The sequence below is a fragment of the Ixodes scapularis genome, unplaced genomic scaffold (genome assembly GCF_016920785.2).
Source record: "Ixodes scapularis isolate PalLabHiFi unplaced genomic scaffold, ASM1692078v2 PGA_scaffold3__209_contigs__length_174095766, whole genome shotgun sequence".
Taxonomy (NCBI): domain Eukaryota; kingdom Metazoa; phylum Arthropoda; class Arachnida; order Ixodida; family Ixodidae; genus Ixodes; species Ixodes scapularis.
In genome coordinates this window covers 167,077,856-167,101,007 of record NW_024609868.1, presented here as the reverse complement: position 1 = coordinate 167,101,007, position 23,152 = coordinate 167,077,856, and the positions used below count along the sequence as shown (strand labels likewise).

The following is a 23,152-nucleotide window of genomic DNA, read 5'->3' as shown; positions in this document are numbered from 1 at the left end:
CCCTTTAGACTTATTTTCAGTAGGGAGTGTCCAGAGTTGTTGGTATGTGGATAGCCACATTACATGAAGAACACACACACATTCATAAAAATATTAAAAAATGAAGAACAGATCATGTCAAGTTGCCACAGTACCTTGGTTGTAATAAAGATCACATCACTGGCCTGAGAAAAAAATTTTTAGAGCACAGTTTAAGACGCCCAGAAGATGAATCTGGTTCGTGCAGGCACACTTGATTTAAAATAGGTCACGTAGGGCTTGTTTCAACTTTTTTTTCGAATCCAGGTCCAACACTCTTTCAGGGAGACTGTTGAAAATGTCCGGTACATAAAATATTCGTTGCCTTCTTGCATACCTCGTTGACATTCTCGGCACCTCAAAACGAGTGGTATGTCTGAGTGCCCGAGGTGCAATGTGGTGAACTTTAAATCTGTCATCCCAAAAGTGTCTTAAAACAACCGTCCCAGTGAACAAAGCATGACATAATGGAAGATTAATATGATCAATTTTTTCTTGTTCTGTTTCGGTATCAGTGCCGTATATAATACCTCTAAGCATTCCAGTTAAAATACTGTCAATTTTCTTTTGCCATAACGTAGAACAGCCACCATAAATGGTTATTCCATAGCGAAGAACACTGTATGCCAAAGCATTAATGACCATCTTTTTAATATATTGTGGAACAAGTGATCTCATATTATAAAATAGACAGGAAACACGTCTAAGCTTTTTACATACAGTTCCCATGTGCGCATTCCATGAAAGGTCACTATCGAATTCAATACCTAGATATTTCACATGGTCCGCATAACCCACTGGAGTGCATTTACACGAGGGACAAATTGATGAATGTAAAAATAGTGGCGTATCTGGGATAACAACTTTTAACGGATTCCGGAAACACACCAGACGTGTCTTTGTGTTGTTATTTTTAAGTTATTTTGCTGAAACCATTCAATCAAATGTGTGGTTTCACGTTGGAGAAGAAAAATTGATTTTTCGTATTCTATATGGCGTGACAAAAGACAAATAATAATAATAATAATAATAATTTAAATTATATTAATATTATTATTATTATTATTATTATTATTCTTGTTGTTGACAGTCTTGACACACAAAGCAAAGCTAACGGGTCGGTCAAAGCCTGTGATGGCTTGTAGGACGTGACCCGGCAACGGCGTAAAGGAATACAGCATAAGAAATCTGAATATAAACAGAGATATAGAAAGTATTATAGCAGCAAATATTGTCCGAGGAGGTATTAATCGGGGCCAGTGCTGCTGCTAGAACGACCACGGCACATCGCGGAAGCCAAAGTTCGGTGAGGGCGGCCATTGTAATGTCGATGCCGATAAGGATTTTGTTTTGTCTCTCTTGCTAGAATTCGTGTGCAGCGTTCTTAAGGTAATTTCTTTACTCTAGAAAAAAGTTTTGTTTTTATTTGCGCGAATATAATGAATGAAATGTGTGCATATAATTAATCTGCTTCGCTATTAAAAATACAAAAAGAAAACTTAATCTTACGTTAGTTTTGATTTCGTTTTGGTTTCAACTGTGTCTCTCGACGTGCATCTCAGCTGGGTTTGTTAGGCCTATGTATCATGTAATACCGGACAACTTAGTTGAGCTCAATGACAGTTGGGAGTTGTCAACGATCGTTGGCGTAATGACAGTTCAGAGCGCTGATGTAACTATCGTATTACAGGGACATACACATCGACGAAATATATTAGCGCTTAAGGCTCGTTCACACACTTCCGACTCCTTAGAACCAAACACCTTAAGACCTTTTACGATCTCTTACGACGAGAGAAAACACTGGCACGCTGGCGCCATCTATCGAGCGACCCTGGAACTTCATTTCACTATAGCGAACGTTTGGAGATATTTGCAAGATCAAGTAGTACTACTTATGAGTAATGTAGGCTTATAACATTGACAAAAGTTTTTTTCATGCCAAGAAAGAAAGTATGATGCGGGAAAGAAATCGAAATTATACGGGACCGAAAAGTGTTCCACTGCTACCCGATAGGTGGTGCCAGCCCATCCTGTCGTCGTGAGATATTTTATGAGGTTTCAAGGCACTCGGTTTTAAGAAGTCTTAAGTGTGTGAATGGTCCTTTAGAAGTTGAAAATGCAAAGTATTTATTCATATCCAGATGTAAAAACAACGCGTTTGTAGAAGAAAATGGAGATGGTGGGTGACCGAGCGTGTAAACGTCCTGCAGATAATCTACAGGTGAAGCGAGAGAGGCCTCAGCAAACACAGCAATCATCAGCTCACCTCCTTGTTGCGCTTAATGGGCTTCGATAGGCCTTTTCAGAAAACCCGACGTGGTCTATCGGCGACCCCACACTGCACCGCGCGGCGTGGAGAATTCTGGGGCCGAGCTCGTACGAGATCCTGGAAGCGGCGTAATTCCTTTTTTGTTACCATTGTAAGTTCGGCGCACAAAGTAAACAGAAGGAACACATAACGAAACGTATACAAACCCTGTTTTGTTATTGTCCTGGCTTTGTGTTCTAACATCTCAAAATTCCACCCCAACAGGAATCGCGTATTCTATTAGTGAGCGCCGCCATCTTTAGACCATTCCTTGTACGCACCGTGAATGCAATGGTCGAAAGCCACGAGGCTACGATGGGAACTCTGCATACATCCATAGGGATCCAAGGGGTATCGGATTAATGTATCATGGCGTATTTACCGCTTCTCAATTCACGGTGAGAATCGAACGCAGGTTTGAGACCGCCTGACTCCACGATGTACCTAAAAGGTTGTCATTCGACGAATTGGTTAAAATTGTAGGCTTTATATTTTACCGGTCTCTCTAGTTATGATTTTATTCGAAGACCATCCATTTCAATACTAACTTGCGCGCAAAACTGCGCTAGAATTAAGACAATTTGTTCGCGATAAAAGCACCGCGAAAAACTTTTTTGTTGGGGATATTTTTAATGACGATGTAAATGTCCTACTCAAGGTGATGGCGGAAGTGCCGCAACAATTAACCTTCGCCTAATTTAAGCGCGAACCACTCGAGAGAACCATTTCGTCGTTTACCCTGAGACTAAGTTTTTTTTAGAAGAGCAGAAGTAACCGAAAAAAACAGACAGGTAACTTCTGCTCTTCTAAAAAAAAACCAGTCTCAGGGTAAACGACGAAATGGTTGACTTCCACTAGCTAGCCTGTACCTTGACTCTTCACTCGAGAAATACGGTTTGAAAACTATTTTTTTTTTTCATATATGCTTTATAAAATGCGCACCTACGCGACACTCGCAGCTGCGGTGGAGATTGTGTTTCGCTCTTTGTCCTTCTCGCTGTTTATGCTTTATATGCTTCACCAACTATACTTTGTTTCACACCAGGTCCGAGCGCAGCCGACTCTACAATTCAATTGAACCAATCAGGGCGCACGAAAAGTGCATGGTCATTATATGTTTGCTATAATCGGGGAAACCAATCAATCGCAGTGGAAGCGCCGTGCTCCTGCGTTTTTTCTATGCATGATTGGTTTAGACGACACCGCCGTGACGAACTTTTTGTCGCTTCTATATTGCCTCCATCGGACCGTGGCTTCGGTTGCGCTTGGACGGCCGACCAACAGCAGAACGTTGACTCTCCTCGCCGTTTTTCCCGCAAGAAGAAAGAACTCGTTCTTTTTACGTCACCGTTTAGGATTTGAAAATATTCCTCTAGCGGCCAGTTACAAATCGTGCAAAGAAATGCTGAAGCCGCACCTACTTTCTAATCCCCACTTGCCTCTTAACTTGACGCTATAGCCTTCACTTTGACCCTGGGACTTGAAGTAGCGCTAGTGCCGTGGATGCGTGCTCGCCGGTCCATATACGCCCGTCTTTTCCCAGGTGGTTGCGCCCCCGCCCATACTCAGGCCCAGAGAGCGGCGTCGGGCCATGAAAGGAAGCGGTCAAAGGGTCCGGCCAGCATGTTAACTCCCTACCCACCGTCAAGTTTGGTCAGAAAAAAGTATTAACCAAAACTGAAGAAAGCCGAGCCGCCATACTTCTCGCATGCTGGTACCTGCTTTCCCCACCGGATTCCTCACGTAGTTTGTTCATTTTAACAACTGTCTGGAAAGCATTTTACTGGCAAAAAAGCATAAACAACCGCTTCTTTTTTTTTTCTGAACGAGAATTTGTTTTTTGTCCGGGATCTTTTATTTTAAATATCTGGCAATGCATGTTCTTACTTTTAGAGAACGAAATGTGGTTCTTTACTCTCTCAGCTACCGCATCAAATACTAAAACGGACTAATCTTTGTGAATATCTAATTTTGACAAATGCCGCGACTTAAAATCGTTGCGAAAAATTTATCACGCAACTACACCCCGTCATCGCAGCCAGTACACGGCGAACTATTTCCACTCGTAACCGGTCGCGCCCACTAAATATTCCCGAAATTAGTACTTAGGGGAATCCACAAAATTATGTGACTGCAAAAGCAGTCTTTTACAGTACAACAAACGTTGAGATCTCTGAGCCTTTCTTAATCGTTCTTCGCGAAGCAAATATTGCTGGACGACGGCCTCAAAGAATGCACATGTCGGAGGCTGCGGCGGGCATCCGCTTAGGCGATTCCGGCTGAGCTTGGCAGGGCAACGTTCGACCCTCTTCTAAAAGAGGTAGAGGTAAACGCTGAAAATGAAGATGGTTCACTAAGTGTCATCATAGCCATGGAACCTCTGCTGTGCCTCTCCGAGACGCCTCGGCATCCTCACACAACCCCCCATTAAGCGGAAGAACGGCTTACAATGCCATCTGAGTAGCGATGCAAAGCTCTCGAAAAATTGACTATCGATAGTTTTTTTTTTTTTTAAATTAGCGATAGTGTCGACAATTATCTAGAGTACTATCGATAGTTCACTTAGATAGTCGGATATCGATTGTATTTTCGATAGTTGACTAACGATTGTAAAATCGATAGTGCTATCGATAGTACTAGCGATAGTTTGCTTTTCGTCGACTATCGATAATATTGAAAGTCAGCATTTAAAAAAAACTATCGAGTGTTAGGAAAATTAAAGCACTACCCAGAAAGAGAATGGCGGCGGATATGTACAGGGAGACAACACGTGGTTTGGGAAAAAAATTTTGAAATCGAAAGGAAACGACACAGAGCTGCTTTGTCGTATAATTAATATAGTGGTGAAACAGAAATGTCGATTTGCAAGTTTCCTGCGCACATATATTTTTTTTTTTTTTGGGGGGGGGGGGGTGGTTAGATATCACGCTTTACACTTTATTATGCCCACAGTTGTAAAGCTTTTTAGTATATCCAGTATTTTTTTGTTTGTCTTGCAGCTAGGGAAAACACTCCCTGTGGAGATTAAGTATCAGGGTTTTTAGAAGTTCGTTTCAAGCTTGTGTTTCTTTTATTATTCAATTGACACATAGTTATTTTCATAGCTTTGACCACTGATAGTTGAAAATAAGTACTCTGCTGCGGTTCATAGTTTTCTCTCCTGATGACCATTTATAGCGAATTCTCAAAAATCAGGAGGTAGCTGTTGACGAATGTACTCATGCCTGTATGCCATAATACGTTACCACTTTTTGGTCGGTTCTATTTTGGTAGAGTGTAATAACGATGGATCGGAAAATATTTGCCTGTTGGTATAAAAAAAAACAATTCCAATATACAGAGGCCCTCCTATAATCTGAAATAAATATATTTGAGTCAATAAATGTAACAGATTTTGTTGTTCGGAGTTCGGCTTGAACATTACCAGATGAAAAGCGTATACCGAGAAAACATAGCTACTGATGATTTTAGTTCTTTTTCATTCTTCCAATAAAATAAATAAGATAAAAAATGACAAAAAGGAAACGTTTATTATAATACAAGTAACGATATTGTTGGCATTGAAACACTATTTCAATGTAAAGGCTTCTGAATCTGAAAGGCAATATTGTTTCCTTCTTTTCTCGCAACCTCTTCGTTTCGAAAAAAAGCGACACTTTTCATCCGGTTAAAGTCATGTTACCATACCTGTGTATTCGATTACCATAGCTATCATTATGTTGAAGCAGGGTTCCAGATTTATGCAACACATATATAGCTTAGTTACAAGGGGCGACAGGGATACCCATTTTTTTCTGATAGAGCTCATAAAAAGCAAAGGGCACATCCCGGAAAGCAATCTAAAACAGCGAAAAAACTTCGACAACCTATGAGGTTTATATTTTTTATTTCTAGTTTGTCAATGGTATACAATATATATATTAATAGTTTATTGTGAATAGTTTCAAACGAAGATTTCTACCGTATTGTGATTGTTTTCCTTGGTTTTAAATTTTTTTTCGATATTTTTGTGGAAGTGTCTTATTGCAGTCGCGTTTTTCTTCGAGCTACACGACACTTCCGTGACGTTCTTTGTCCGTCACCTAATAAAGCCCCACTGATAGCATTACGATAATTGGATATCGATAGTTTCTCGATATTCGACTATGAACAATTCACGATAGTCAGCTTTTGATAGTTTTGCAAGAGTCGACTATCGTAGTATACAATCGATGGTATTATCGATAGCATATTATCGTTAGTAGCATGCATAGATTTACGATAGTCGACTATGAACAGCAGCATCGATAGATTTTTGCTATCGATAGTTAAATTTCAATTCAACTATTGATAATATCGATGGTACTACCGATAGTTTCGCCTCACTACCAGATAGTTTACCCCAGAAACATTCAGGGCCAACGGAAGGCTGGGTCAACATATTTTATAAATAAGGTCCCTTGTGCTTTCTGCTTTTTGTTAACTCACAGTTTCGTCGGTGACATATTTAGATTTGATTTGCTTATAAGAGTTTTTTGGGTCCTTACCTAATATGATAACAAACCTTGATTAATGTATTTGTCGCGTGACTTGCGGAATGTGGTTTCACCTTTTTCAACCTGTTAAAGGACACTTTCGGCGACTGAATTTAATAGATGTGAAGGATATCCCGCACTTAGTATCCTAGATACTTGTACTGCGAAGCATGTCAGGCTTGAATGCGAGGAGGGCTTCAAGATATAATTTTTTTTAAGCACTGATTGACTATGCCTATCTTTACCAATGTAGAATGCGCTGAACTATAATTGAGGAGTTTTTTTTTCCTTCTCAGCCTTATACGACCAACAGACATGACGGGGCTAAAGAGACAATCTTATGTCTAGAAATCTTAAGGATCCTAGCTCTGGAAGCTCGTGTGTAATTTATAAAGGGTCTAACCATATTTAAAACTTGACGAGCACATCGGGGACGTGAATCGGGGGGTCTTTTTCGTTGGCGTCGGGGAGTATCAAGTGATCATCAACGTAGCGAAACAACTTTACCACTGTCGAGGAATCTAAGCTATTTTGAAGCAGTCTGTTGTGGTATGCTAGGATAAATCACTGAGAATTGGCGCAATGCGTTCATACATTCATAACATTTCTCATAACCTTTAGAAGATTGAAAATCGCGCAAATATCGACGTAGTCTTTTCCGCCCCCAACAAACTCTCAGGCTTATGTAAGAGAGTTAACGCCTTACCAAAAATTATTACCGGCTGCACTAAAAAGCATAAAAAACTATACATACTTTTCTCAGAAGGAGTGATTTATTTTAGGGCTGGGCGTCGATTAAAAATTTAACCCGAATAATCGCCACCCTTTAATCGAATAATTAATCGATTCATCGGTTTCCTTCAATCCAATGCGCAATACTTTTTTTAAAGTCTGAATGAATTTTTTTTTGCCTTTTCTGAATATGTGATAAACGGCGCTATGTTCAATTTTAAATTTTAAATTAACCTTGAAGTGTAGCTGATAACAGTCAGGACACCTACACTCCCAAATTATTACTTCAGCCGCAGAAGCAAAGAGGTTCGTTGATATTCTCCGGCAATAGCGAACTGCCTTGATTGCTCACAACAGTCTCTGCTGGGATAAACGGACACTCGCACGGCGTTGAAGTGGCCGGGACACCCATACAACCTACTTCAATAGTTTGGAGTTACAAATCTCGCCCCTACAGTTTGCATTAGGTTAAAATATCTCTGAAACTTTATCTACATACAGCTGTACTTGTCCACGTCTGCGAGATGAAAGCGTCGAATATTTAATGTGTTTTTGCTAGTCAAAATTTAACCGATTAACCAGTTTAAAAAAGTTAATCGCGATTAAAGCATTAATCGATTAATTGGCAGGTTAATCGATTAAGTGCAAAGCCCTAATTGATTCTTTTCCCGGTTCATGCGGCAAACACTACATAGGACAAACTGGAAGATGTGTAAATGACAGATTAAGGGGAACATAACATCGCCCCCCGAATAGCAAACTCAGGACTTTTGGGCATTCACTGCCGTGACTGTGGATGCACTGCGGACTTCAAAAATAGCACCGTAATTGGAAAGAGCTATCACCAATTAACATGTGAGATAATTGAGGCAGCTAACATCATGAAGAGGAGCGGCACTTGAGTTAGTAGTCCGTCCATTACCCTTCCTGACAAAGAATTGTTATATCTTGACGCTCGGAGGAAATGTGTGACAGACATAACCATTTGATTTGTACAGAAGACAACGAAGGGAGATATTACGATTTTCAAACGGGTAAAAGAAAACGGGAGAAGACGAAAATGCAAACTGAGTTGTAAGTCAGCGCGTCGTGAGTGACCTTTTTTCTGGTGTGCGTGTATTTTCAGCGTCAGTTTACTTTTGCGCTATTTCCTACATTATGAATATCCAACTTGCCCAAGCATCCATTCTAAAGTTTCCTTTTAACTGTTTATTCGGATTCAAATTTAATAGGTTACACTGATTACATAAGATAATGCATGAGAATGGGCCGTCCGCAAAGCAGTGCGTGGGGCTCGCGGTCTGGGAAAGGAATGCCAGCAGCACGCTCCGCTTGCATACGGAAGGGACAAGCCGTGGCTCTTGGGCTCGAGGCTCGTGCTACTTGACGGAGGTGCCCGGAGTTGGGGCTCGGGGAGCCTGTCTAGGGACCTTCAACCAACTTCTGTCTGGCCCGTGTCTTGCGGCGAAGCCTCCGCCTGGCCCGTGTATTGGGGCGAAGTTGTGGCCACTGACATTTTTTAGGCTGGATAACGACGCGTTTCTCCTTTAGACGTGTCAAGAGAAGGCGGATGTGCTCTCCATATGTTCTTCTTGATTTTTTGCTTGCAACCAGGAGATCGTCAATGTAGGAAAAACAAAACTCTAGTCATCTTGTCAGCTGGTCAATAAATCGCTGAAAAGTTTGTGCAGCGTTTCGAACTTCAAATGGCATACGGATAAAATCGTGAAGTCCAAATGGAGCGATAATGTCCGTTTTGGGAACGCCACTTCGCTCTATGGGAATTTCTGGGTAGGCCTTAAATATATTTTAGAGACAATTTTCATTACGTGAAGTTTGCTTTAGAAGTCTTGGATGTGAGGCACGTGGTATTGATCAGCTTGTGTTACGTTGTTTAAAGCGCGATAATCCCCACAAGGACGCCAGTCATCTGGATTTGCCTTAGGCACCATGTGGAGCGGAGACGACCACGAGCTCGGGGATGGGCGAATGATGCCGAGCTCCAAAATGGCGTCCAATTATTGACTGGCGGTCTGAAGGCGTTCCGGAGCTAGTCTTCAAAAACGAGCGTAAACGGGTCGGCCAGATACAATGTGGTGTATGACATATTTGCTTTAAAGGCCGCGTAATGTTGTATGGTCTAGGCAGTTCAGCAAAGTCCCTCAATAAGTTGTCATAAATAGAAGTGGTGCTTTGAAGTGTAAGTGAGAATGAGAGAGATGCTTTTGTTATGGCCCCTGTAACGATTTGTAGGGTTGTGGTGTCGAAAAGGCGTGAATGACTTACACCGACGACCCAGAGATAAATTTATGACGAAGAATCTGCTCCCAAGGTGGGGTGGTGCGTATCAGCAATAAGGAAAATCCAGCAAAAAGTTGGCGGAAATCCCACATTGAGAGTGAGAGACTTCTGTCTGTACGTAACTATGCCGGATCGATTTATCACCTGTAGGCTCGAAGCTACGTTTTTGAATTTACGCTCTACGGTAGATGGTAGTACTACTTGGGCTCGGTCTCAACAATAAATTTATCTGTTGTGTTCTGTTACATAACAAAAAAATCACCTTTAGTAAGTGCTCCTGGTGTTTCCCTTGGAACAGCTGCAGGGTGGGGAACAGTTGCGGTGTCCCTGATCGGTCTCTTGAAGAAGAGCGTCTGATTTCATTTGGTTGAGGCAGGTTAGGACGATTTTGTCGAAGAGCAATCACCTCAATTATCAAATAGGCGACGTCGTCATGCAGCCTTTGGAAATCAAAAGGAGGTGAAACTGTCGCACCTAGCGGATGGCCACTGGTGGGGTACGTGGTCGCCTGAATTATGGGCGAGGCCGTATCTAGAATCCTGTAGGCGAGTTTGGTGAGACCGCCGAGAGAATTTTTGTTGGACGTTTCCAGAATTCTGCGGCCACCCGAAGGCAGACGCTGCAAAAACAGGTCTCGTAGAATGAAAGAATCCCGCGCGGAAGCTTGACTCCCGAAGGGCTGCGTCATGCGTCGGATGAACTGCGATGGCTTGCGGTCTTCGAGCTCCTCAGCTGTGTTCAATTGCTGCAGGCGTTACTGTTCTGACGCAGTGGTTCCCCGGATGAGCTCTTGCTTGAGGTGTTCATAGGGCTCGTCATCGGGCGGGAAAATGACGATGTCTCTTTTTTCCTACGCCTCTGCAGACGACAAGGACGCGACAACCTCGCGAAATTTTGTCGTTTGTGCGGTGATATTTCTGCGGGCAGCCTCTTGCTCTACTTGCGTGAACCACGCCTCTGGGTCCGCAGTCCGGAATATCGGTAGTCGTCTGCTGACAGTGGCGAGTTGCTGAATCGATTGTTCTGTGGCCCACTGCTCATTTCTGGCGTTAGCGTCAGCCATGTCGGGCTACTGTAAGGGAAACTGCGAGGAAAACGACGGTGACTTGCCGTTGCCTAGTCTTGCAAGATACGGATTTCGGTTCGTTGAGGTCGCAGTCGGCCGGGTCACCATATGAAGGGTAGTCATGTGCGCCTTCATTTATTTACATATATACAGATTCGATCACAGTCGGCAGTTGGCGATGGTGCCCTCTGTCACAAGCTATTTATGCATCTCTAGTATTTTTCTTCTCTCTGGCTGGCCCTACAACGCTACAGTATGCTTCATCATTTGAATGAAATTAATGTGCTGCGCACGTTTGCATTTTTTGCGGTTGTTTATTTGCGAGCGGTGCCTTTGCTTAAATTAATTACATGGTGTATAGGGGGAGGACGCTTTACGTCTCGTAGTGACAAACACTACACAGTCGATTTTTTTTAAAGACATTCGAAGACATCATCTTAGTGCGCATGACATCTGGTTTCGAAAATTCTCTCGTTCAACTAGATTCATTCTAATTAATTAAAAAAGTAGTATTTCGTTCGCCACGGAAACCGAAACTTGGTTCTCCCTAGTTTTTCTTGAGTTTCCCCCTGTGTCCAAACATGACGTCACTGGCTTGAAGTGTTTCGCGCGCCCTGCTATCAGGTACACTTGGTCCCGCCTTTTTTACGTCTAATAGCAAACAAAAAGGGGCGTTCGTGCTGTCTGAAGTTCATAATAATCTCTATTTGCACAAAGTATGACCTTGGCTTACGGCCTGAACTATGAAAAAGAAAACAAAAGCAATTGAAATTCTAAAAAAAAAAAAAAAAAAAAAAAAAAAAAAACGTTTTGGCAAGTCGGTTTGCTCGAGCCGCAGCTCGGTAGTTTTGTGAAATCACTGGTGTTATTCCGTTCTCCCTCTATCACAAACAAGCATTTACGCTGGCAAAAAAAAAAGGTGGAAGAGTTACTTAAAAAATTTTTGAAAAATTACCCAAACACCCCTTATAATGCTGGGAATGTGGGTACAGGTGCCGCTGTCGCTCGCCTGAGCTGAACGAATGTGCCGTTTGTTTTACACTTTCCTTAGAAAACATACGGTTGCAGACACCAGCGCGTGTAGCTGTAGCTGTAGCTTGTAGCATGCATATGTCCGATTGGTGCTTGGGTAATTTAGCAGAGCGTCTATAGACCATTCTAGAAAAGCACTTCTGGTCGATGCATGCTCAGCGTTCGTGTGTGTGGCGCGTACTTTGCTCGCCTTCCGAAGCGACGATCATGCGCGTGCTGGTCTGTGGCCTAACAGATGTGGACTCTGATTATCGTAAAAATAGACATGGTGTATGGAATAGAATTAACCGCATTCGTGTCGGCCGGGCGGCAGGGGACTGTTGGTGAATACTGCGCTAAAATGAGAATGAAAATAACCCCGCAACCACCAAGCTCCACATCATGGTAAAATGACAGGCGTATAAAATACTCATATACGCTATATATCTTCGAATAAAGGGTAGTTGCTTGAAGATATAATAATGTGCAGAGTACAATATTGCATAATAAAATTTAAAATTCAAAAGAAGGCAACACAAAGTTGCACAAAGAAAAACTAATACCTTTTTTTTTTGCGTACTGTCGGAGTAGAATTAAACGCGTCCAAACACTAATCCTGGAGTTCAGATTGGAAAAAGGGATAAGTATATATAAAAATTTTTTTCTTACATAAGTTTTGGGTTTTGCACAGCTTCGATCAGCGCTAAATTTACACGCCTCCCCTCAACGACATTTATATTTGAATAATAAAAGTTTTTCAACTTTATCAAACATTTATCAGCAATAGAATAAAGTAAAAACGTTTTTACCACCTCTTTTCCGAAAGAAAATTGAACGCTAATCATTTAACAAACTCACAAGGCAACGGCGCTATCCAATTTTAATGGTGCTCAACACCTGGCCCGTAAAGCTATGTAATAAAAGACACGAATAACAGTTTGTCGAAAGTCACGTGTATACTCAGACTTGAACATCTAGACGATTAACTTTTCATTTTCAACAGATCGTCCGCGTGATCGGAGCTCCGAGAGTAGCCCGATCTAGGTGCGACGGCTTCCGCTGTGTGGAGCTGATGATTAGACCATCATAAGAAAGCGTTTATGAACAAAAATATCACTGAAGCAATTGTGAACAACTAATGTGACTGCGACAAATGTCGACTAGTGCTAGAATGTGCACTATTTTTCTCGATATTATTTGTGCTCCTCTTTGGACGGGGGTCGTTGTGGTACAGAGCCTGCTTGAGTCTGAGAAATCGCCATTTTGGAAGCTGTTGAATCTGCAGAATAATGCTCAACTCTCAGCACGCGGCTGTAAAATATTCCGAGCACAGGCGAAAACGTTCCGTGTGACACTAGTTCTCTTGGCACACAGCTCGAGCAAAACACCTGGGCCCGTTTTCTCGAACGCGAGCCGTGGGTTAAAGTGAAGTCATTGTCCCTAGAAGGGGGAATTCTAGGGCACGTGACTGGGAGAGCAGGGGCGCCGAGGGAGGAGCAGTACCTAGAAGCAAAATGGCCGCGGCGTCGCTTAATGAGGGCTAATAGTTCTGCTTGGTTCTGCTGAACATTCATTTCGATCTGGCTGTTATATTAATGACGCACCATCAACCTATTAGCACGTTAAGCAAAGCGGTAGTTCAGACAGACTACTAAACTAACCGACGCCAGCATCCCGCGAACGCATCACTCTTCAGCAGTCCGGGATCCAAGACATATGACGGTACATAAGCCTTGCAAGTGTTTTTATGGTGAGTAAAAAAATGTTTTGCGAACGAGTGTTGATATATATTTATACTGACACGTTTAATTTGTTACATTATGCACGCCAACTCGTGAGCAGCGATTACTTTGCGGAGAAAGGGGGTTATCCCCAATAAAGTCTTCGTTCCGGTTGAAAAGCTGGGACATTGTACTGTTTTTTTGTTCACAGTGCGCCAACGGTATGTCGACAGCATCGAGGTTTCTACATATCCCCGGTGGCCAGCGATTCAACGGTGACGAGAAGCTTAGCTTCTCGTCACCGGTGGATCGGTTGGGCGAACGGAAGAGAGGGTGAACAGTTGAGATCAGCAGGAATCGCAGAAACGTGCGTCGCAAGGAACAAAAACGAGACTACAGCACCGGTGTTGCCAGACTGGAGGGAACACGGGGAAGTTATACGTTGTTTATGGCGAAACATATTGAAGGAAGTGTTTCTTACATTTTCGAATATTCCTCGACAAACTATGGCATAGTAGCTAAAATTTCTTCGTACCATCGGAAGCAAATAAATTGGTCTTCAAGTACTACATTACTATATTTTGACTTAAAATACACTACTAGATCGACAAAAACCAGCGGAAAAAAGGATAAACAAAATGACTGGCTTTTTTCACCGATAGATGGCGCATCTTACTGCCCAATCAAAAATAATTATTGTTGTTCTATATCCAGCCGTTTATTACAGTACCTAGGTACTTTTTCCTTCCAAGGCACCGTGGTTTACCAAGATGGGTTTACCATTGCTCGAGAAAACCGGCCCTGGACGTGCCTCGGCCTCCACTGCTATTGGGGAGCGCAATTTAACACCCTCGAAAACAAGAGTAAAAAAGAAGCCTTTTCCGCTACTGTTCGTTAAATCTACCGCGGAGCGCAAATTGCTACCCATTCCAGAATAACTTTCAACCCGGAAGCAGCTACAAAATAGTGTAGATCGCTGACGAACGGGAAAGACGCTTCACGATTTCACGGGTCAGTCCTCCGCTTTCCCGTGGGTAACGTACGCGGGTAGGAATGAGTATGAATTCTTTATCGTTTCCAGTAGAAAGTCACCTCCTGTAACTCTTGCTGCCGGCGTGATTTATAACTCTACGGAAAATATTAATTTTTTTATAAAATACTTTGCTCATCAGTTGAGAAAAATTTATTGTGTGGTCTATTAATTTCCAGTCAAATCAAATTCTATAAAAATATTGGGGAGTTCCGCTTTAAAAGTGTTGATGATAATGCAATTAATGCAAGGGGGCAAGCGAGCTGCACAAGAATGCCAAAAATAATCCCAGGAAAAGAGGAACAAGGGGAACTAAGGAAAACCACAAATCTCCAAACACAGCTAGGTGACCGGTGTGCAACCGGAAAAATTGACCCGCTCTTGGTATCAAACCGGGGACCTCTATATTTACAGTGAAGTGCTCTACCAACTAAGCTAACGAGGAGTTAGACGTCTGCAGAGAAAAAGTTTTATTAGCTGCCACCAGTCTAACAGCAAGAAGGGTGAACGGCCTGCATTTTAAGGTTATGATGATAATGCAATTTATTCAAAGGCGCAAGCAAGCTGGACAAGAATACCGGAAATAATCCCTGGAGAAGGAGAACAATAGGGACAAAGGGCAAACACAATCTCTAAACACAGCAAGGAGACCGTTGCGCGACCGAAAATATCCACCTGGTCCTGCTGTCGAACCCGAGGCCTCTCCATTTCCAGTGGAGCGCTCTAGCAATTGAGCTAACTGGGAGTTGGACGTCAGTAGAGCAAACGGGTTTTATCAGCGGCCATTAGTCTAACACCAACAAGTGGGCCGGCCTAAAAGAGGGCAGAAATAAGAATGACGTCCTATGACCGTGATGCCCTCACGTCAATATTTACGACGGAAGCACAGTGCTTAAAGATCTCGTTCTTGTTATTCTATAAATATGCAAAACAAAGGTTTTATAGACGTGGTTACTTGCAATAATCTTACATAAGAGAAATGTGCAACGGGATTACGCGTATAACATCATTTCGTTGAAATTATTTGGTGAAGATTTCATGTCATATTTCGTCCAAACACTTTACCTGGGAGAATACATTACAAAATATTAAATAGAACGGGTTGGTGAACATGATATTAAAAAAGTGAAAGCCAACGCCGAATTGGAGCGCAGCTCTTGAGGAGGAGGAGGGAAAGGTACTAAGGGGAGGGTAGACCCCTCCCCCTCCTCCTTCTCCTCCTCCTCCCCTCATTCTTTAATATGCTCCGGGGGGTTACCTGACCTCCGGGGGGGGGGGGGGGGGTGTCACGTGACTTTGGGGGGAGGGGGGTCACGTGACCTTGGGGGCGGAGGGACACGTGAATTGGGGGGTCACGTGAATTGGGGGTCACGTGACTTGCGAGGTCACGTGACCCTGGGGTGACCTTGGGGGTCACGTGACCTTGAAGTGACCTTGGTTACGCCGACGGCGACGGCGACGCCGCTCAAGCCGGAAACGGGCGCCTAAGAGCTGCGCTCTAAAACGCAAAATAATAAACCGTGTAGAGACGATGACAGACAGTACAGTTCAGTACATGAACGAACTGTACTGTCTGTCTCCTTCCCGAAATAATTTATTCTTTCGTGTTTTAGAGCGCAGCTCTTAGGGGCCCGTTTCCAGCCTGAGCGGCGTCGCCGTTGGCGTCGGCGTCGCCGTCGGCGTCGGCGTCGGCGTCGGCGTCGGCGTCGGCGTAACCGCGCCCCTCCCTCTCCTCCTCCTCCCTCTCCTTCTTCCCCTCCTCCTCCCCTCCTCCTCCCCCTTCTTCTCCTCCCCTCCTCCTCCCCCCCTCTTCCTCCTCTCCCTCCTCCTCCTCCCCCTCCTTCTCCTCCTCCTCCCCTCATTGTCCGGCTTGAGCGGCAAGGAGGAAAGCATTACGAAGGTGGAGGAGGGGGGGAGGAGAGACGAGGAGGCGGAGGCGAGGGGAGGGGAGGAGCTTGAAGGACGAGGAGGTGGTAAAGGAGAGGGAGGGGGAGCAGGAGGGGAGGAGGACTAGCAGGCATGACCACGAGGGAGGAGGAGGAATATACCCTCCACTCCTCCTCCTCAAGAGCTGCGCTCCAATTCGGCGTTACAGGAAGTTGTAAACGGCTTTCACTTTTTTTAAAGAATAATGTGTAGCAGCCGACTGTCGAGAGGTAAAGTAGAGGAGCACGAATATCCTTTTCAAAAGACAGAGTTGGCTTGTTGCAGTCCCAAAAGCTGCAATACTTATGCTCTAATGGCTGTGCTAGGAGATCATGCTCGGCTAAATCAAGGACCCCCGACTTCGTGAGTCGAAGGTGGCGTAAATAGACGAACATTTTTTCCCCTTTCTGCCCTATGCTTTCGAAGACGATTGCTTTTTCTGGTGTGGAGAAGCTGTGTAGTGCCGCCATTAGAGTGTTGGGTGTGGCTCTGCACAGGGTGGGTAGACTGACTTTCGGAAATAGTCTATTGAAGGAAACGAAGTTTTCCTCCTAACATTGTTGATATGTACTGATATATAAAAACTTTTTTGGCATAGCCTCATTCCAGCGTGTTTCGTATTGTCATCTGACACAGTATGCGACCGCCAAGGTAATTGGCGAAAAAGTTTAGAAACGGACGTCGTGCATGAGTTAGATCAGAGTGCTTCTTTTTTACCGTATTACAATTTCCAAAAATCTACAGTTGTCTGGCTCTCACTGGTTCATCGTCGGGTGCGCAAATAGTTTTAGCAAGCATAAGAAATAGCAGAACGTTTGCCGTGAGCACAAGAAGCTCTAGCGCGAGTGTGGCTGCAATGTTAGTGAGCTTCAAATTTTCCCCAATAATTGTTAGTTATGAAGTTAATCGGTTGCCAGCGTGAATCGCGAGGGCTTTGTATCAGACTCTATGTCACGTTTAGGCTCACGACTACTTCGTCTACGACAAAAGGACTGATATCGACCCGGTGCAGATACTCGAATTAGGTTATCACTACAAGCCCCATGGCATGTGAAGGGTATGAAAAAGTTTGCATGCCACAACTCAAGATGCAGCTATCAAATACGGAGAGCTTAGCTGCGTAGACTACATTAAACTGCTCATATACACTTTGTTGTGGAAACTCAATCATAACACTCCACCGTCTTCGTCCTCGTTCATTCGAGGAGGCAAGTTGGCGGCCTGTCACTAGCCAGCTGGATTCAACTCGCAAACCCTCATAGCCAAGTCTAGCCAAGTTCTTCCCATACCCACACCGTCGCCAACCCAGATAGCTGTGCTGTCAGAACTAGCCGATATTTCAAGTTTTAAGCAGGAGACGGCATTGTCGGCGCCGCAATCCTCAAGATTGTTGCGCCCTTAAAAAAAAAAAAAAAGAAGTCTATACACGTTCGATCTGCTCGGCATCTGTGGGGGGGATCGGGGGCTGGGTGGGCTATACTTCATTCCACCTTAGCATGGACTATTGCTAGCCGCACATGCTAAAAGCTCGAGCTAGTTGCTGTGGATGAAGCCTCGGTGGCTGCACGAGCCCTCGTGCAGCGAGGGCTCCCGTCAAGGCAGTTAAGACTAGCCGTTTGCGCTTGCACAGCCTTGACAGTTAGTCTATGATCAGATGATCCGAAGTATAGCGCACACAAGCTCGGAGCACGTGGAGCAAATGCTCGCGCTGCAGAACTGAAGGATCCTGTGCTCAATCCCCATCCTTTCCCGTTTCGATCTGGATAAGCATTGTACCGTCGCGCGGTCATGTACTCCTACTGCGTGGTGCACGTTAAAAACCCCAGGCTAGCGGTTGTACTGCACTGGCTGAAGTTTTCGCCAACAGCTGGGGGACTCGTTGCTCGTTGAGGCAGACCAAGTTCAAGGCTGCATAAACATACACACAACCCAATTTCTTTTTATTTTTTATCCGGGAGCTGTCGCAGCTCTAAGCTCGCTCCCCAAGCTCAACCTCGTTCGAGCTCCTCTTCTCCCTTTCTCAAAAATCGTCTGCTACATATATATAACACTATGCGCATTTGAAGTAGACTGCATACTTGCAGCACCAAACTCTTCCATAGCGGTGGGGGCACTTTGTACCCGAGAAAACGTATTCGCATGGCGCTGTCCACGCTGTCGCGCATAGTCACGCCACCGAATGATAGGGCTACCACCGGCGCATCGACATACCGGGTCTGCAAAGGCATCAGAGGCGCCTATTTCGACTTATAACGTGTTTGTCGTTTCTTTGGCTTGACCTCACTCCCTTTCTATTTCTTTTTTGTCGTATTAACGAACCATTTCCACTGAGCCCGCAAGCGTGAAAATTGCTATGTACCAGTAAGCTCGACGAAGAGTTTACCCTCCAACGTTTCCACTCTCAGCAGCTCCCAAGGTTGACCCCGCCATTGAGAGAACGGCCGAGATCCTCAGCAAATGGAACACGGCACGGCGGATGACCACCGTCTTCCCCACGGGCAGGTTCAAGGCTGCAGCGACACTTCTGACCGCGGCTGATCTCGAGAAAGCTGCCGAAGCAACGGCGACCAAGGACGAGCTGGAAACGCCGACCAGCGGTAATAGAAGTCGAGTTCTAGAGAGTGGGCAACCACATTTTTGGTACAATTTAAATGCTCGAAAAAAAATTACTAATCATCTGGCGAGGCCCTCGTATAGGTCAGTCCCTTTTACTCGAAACAACCGACTACTCCAGCATGTAAATGCTATTAGAAGAAAATAATGAACTTGGGTGCATTTTAAGATTCGACTCTGTAGTATTTTCCTCGCTGCTGCCTACCTCAGAATATGACTCAACGTACTCGTTCAACAATACATAGTAATGTATTGACTGTTCACGCCGCGCGCTCCGGCCCAAAAGGCCCGGCGCATACTTCTACACCGGCCTTTTATCAACGGTGGAGCGTAGCTCGCGCGGACAATTACGCTTAGCCACTTCGCGGTAAAAATCACGAGACACGATTGAACATGCGGGCAACCCGGTCAAACACTCTGGATCACCATGCTGCCCAGTACTACCAGCTATAGATCGGAGATCAAAGTAAAATTGAGATTCCAGGAAGGATAGAAGCATACGACACCTGTTATCCGGAAGCGTAATCTCACCCAGAAAGATCTCGCTTCTATTTAGCCTACTTTGAAGCGAGAAGCAGAGAGCTCGCGATCGCGTCATTTTGTTTCCGTACCAGGTGATAAAAGAGAGTACGCCAGAATGATCAGGCGGGCATTCCGACACACTTGGCTATATTACGTTTTGCTGTAACCTGGAAAACGGTGAATGCTACGACTTCGGCGAGCCAATCAGCGCGTTGAAGCGAGGCACCTCCACAACGTTTCACCGAAGTGTTCTCCTACTGCGGAGTGCTGTAGGTGCTTCTCTTTTTTGTTCTAAATGAGATATGCTCGAGAACTCGTTCAGCTACCCCTGTCGCAGTTACCTGCTGACATTTGGCTGCGAGAACCTTTCCTTTGTCGTATTATATAGTGTATAAACAACAGAGGATGCCTGGAAGCGGCAGAAATAGCAATAAAAAGAAATACAAAAATGTGTTGATGTGGGAATGGGATCTGTTAATAAACAATACGTATTCAAGCACAGTAAACAGTTCCAATAAAAAAGGTTCGCAAGTCTACGGATTTGGCAATGGTCGTGTAAGGTCCGTGAAATCCTGGACAGAAAATACACATTTTCCCGATAATACGAGCTTTGTAGGCTTTCAAGTTCAGAGTAGTGCAATATTTACGTTCACTTTCACGACACTGAACCAGAGTGTTTCTGTAGCGATGTCAGGATGCGTCAGAGATGAAGGTGAACGTTGAAGTGGTTGTAATGAGCATTGTACTTCCATTTCACTACCGTTGGTTAAACGATTGTATGTTAAGGGTCCCTAATGGTTGAACTTGTTGTGGAAAAAAATCTGGAAGGGGACTTATTGGGTCAAAATAAAATAATTAAATGTGGATGTCTTACATGCCAAGCCAACGAAGGGCATCTACCGCGCCCCAGTGGAGGACCGGTGATTCACTTCGACGGCCTAGATGTCTCTTCACGTGCCACCGCAACCATGGTTTCACTGCACCTTTTCCGTAATATGTGCTCTAATACCCGTGCCACACGGGGAACTCGAATGCCATTTACAACGAATGACATTTGAGCGGACGGCCAATCAGCGCGCGACACTCCGGGCGTGGCGCATTCCACGCGCGACAGATTGCGAGCTGATTCGCCGATCACGCAAATGTCGTTCGTTGTAAATGGTATTCGAGTTGCCCGTGTGGCACGGACCTTAGTCATATTGCGGGAGCCTCAGCCGGGATTCGGACCTACCACCTCGGGATTCGTAGGCCAGTGTTTGGCCTCGGAGTCACCAAGGCGGCTATTTTCGAACTCAAGGGCAAAGTTTCTGTAAAATGTGCAAGCAACAGGTATGTTTTAGAGCTTCTTTTTTTAGGTTGACGTAATTATGTGCTTGGTAAATGGCCATGGTTGTTTTACGGTTTTGAGTTTTTGCCTGGTTAAAAGATAATCAGGTTCCTTTTATCGTTATTTTTAATCAAACGCAAAACGATCGCTAAACTCAAAGTGGCATTTTACAAAGTGAGAGTTCTTCAAATTTTATTGCTTCTGGCACTTCAACGGCATCCAGCACGATGACAAATATATGAAGAAATGAGTTTAATATATTACGCAAATTCATGTGCCAAGCACTGTCAGTAATTAATATATCCAACCAGCCTCAGAAATCTAGAGTCTGTCACCAATTACTTGACGTCAATGAGAGCTGAAATCTTCCATTTTTGGATGTAATGATTTACATCACTAAGGACCACCTTATCAAGTATAGCAGACGCTTCGGGAGGACGCTGTAATTAAAGCGAATGACCGATTTTTTGATTGAGCTTGAAGAGCATAGGTTTGTAGAGTTTGATAGCCAATTTTGTAGAAATACGTGGGTTTTGAAGGTCATTTATTAATTTAAAGGCGAAAGCCTTACTCGTCCCATTACGCAAAAAAGCGACAGCGTTATGCCCGAAAGATGGTCATAAAAATGCGCCATCAAGCACGCGCCGCTCAAGATCAAAGCGGTCGCGCCTCAGAAATAAAACACAAAGAAAAGCACAGGAACGCAGATGTTTCGTCACGGAAGCCGTCGTGAAGCCGGCGGGGTTCGCCGCGTCTCCGCAGAGGGGAGCGTGATGTCACCGCCGGAGCGCAGTCTGAAAAAAGGAAGACCTGGCGCACTGCTTGTAGGAATGCGCTGCGTGCAGGAATGCTTTTGCAATCCCACACGCAAGCAGCTTTTGCAATCCCACACGGGCTGCCTAAAGGACCTGTAGCTTAGGTCCCTAAACGTACTTGTATCAAAAGGCGTTTCGGATCACACGGCGAATAAACGAGGACTTTATGGTAGATGGTTATCGCAGCGGGGATAGTCTGGTTAAACCGAGGGGCGAATGAGCAATATATATTTTTGGTACAAACAGGCTTAAGACATATCCTTTACTGTATTAGAAGTCAAATATGTTTTAAAACGAAATAATAATTGTCTTATTGGTTTTGTTGCATGGTGCAAGTAAAACATCAGCCTTTCCTTAGAATGTCTCGCTGGTGTGGCCGACGTGCCTGCCGTGTTATCTAATCTGAACCCAAAGGAGATACGGAGCCGAGGTAGACAAGGTGAGAAACGGGATCGGCAACTCCTCATGTTTCCCGGAGTTTGCTCTGCTACTTATTTGCGTCTACCTCCGAGTCTCCTCAATAGAGAAGCTCTTGAGACCGAGGCGGATCGTCTCGTACACTTCCTTTGTCGCTGGTGTTCGCCGATGCTGTCCTCCCGGAGACGAATAGACCGATCTCACCAGCTAGTTTGAGTACGCCACCGCTGCCGATGGGCATAGTGGGAGCTGTAGTCTTTCTGCATGCGCGACAACCCTGCTGGAGGTCTGCGCGAGCAGACCACGAGGCAGCACGAGCTGTCGCGTGAACTGGCGTCTGCCTCCTACGAACTACAGTCATGGCGGCGTCACGCATGCCTGGAACGCTTGGTGAGATCGGTCTATTAGCGACCATGTTTCCCCCTGGGACCAGTGAACTCGAGGGCCTTTCTTACTGGTGCCGCTAGTGCTGGCACCCAAGTTCACAGGTACACCAGGCGAAATCATGGTCACAAGAATGCTCTGGGCAGGTGAAGCGGACGACTCGTCGTCTCTACTCAAAGTAGAGTGCACTCACTACTCAAAGCCACCGCTGCTGCCCGCTGTCGCGAGTATAAATTTGTCGCTACCATCTTCCATCAGGTTTGCGCTCCCGTTTACTTTCTAGCCTTTGCCTCGCAAGTATTCTTCTTATAACAATTCAGTAAACAAAGCAGAAACATATGTGCTAGATTTTTATTTAGAATTCACGGGTCTGAGGCTACTCTCTGTAGCTGTAAAGAGAGGTCTGCGACCTCCGTTTATTCTAAACCCTCCTTTAGTGAAAGG

At 44.6% G+C, this 23,152-nt stretch overlaps 1 protein-coding gene across 1 annotated transcript in view; it reads left to right on the top strand.

The window, feature by feature from the left end:
* Positions 1-23,152, top strand: part of LOC121837151 — a 47,702-nt gene that overhangs the window by 3,908 nt on the left and 20,642 nt on the right. The window contains exon 2 of the mRNA XM_042292655.1: positions 19,039-19,227. Within this exon, the coding sequence (XP_042148589.1) occupies positions 19,107-19,227 (121 nt within the window). The 5' untranslated portion in view covers positions 19,039-19,106. The remainder of the gene's footprint in view (positions 1-19,038; positions 19,228-23,152) is intronic.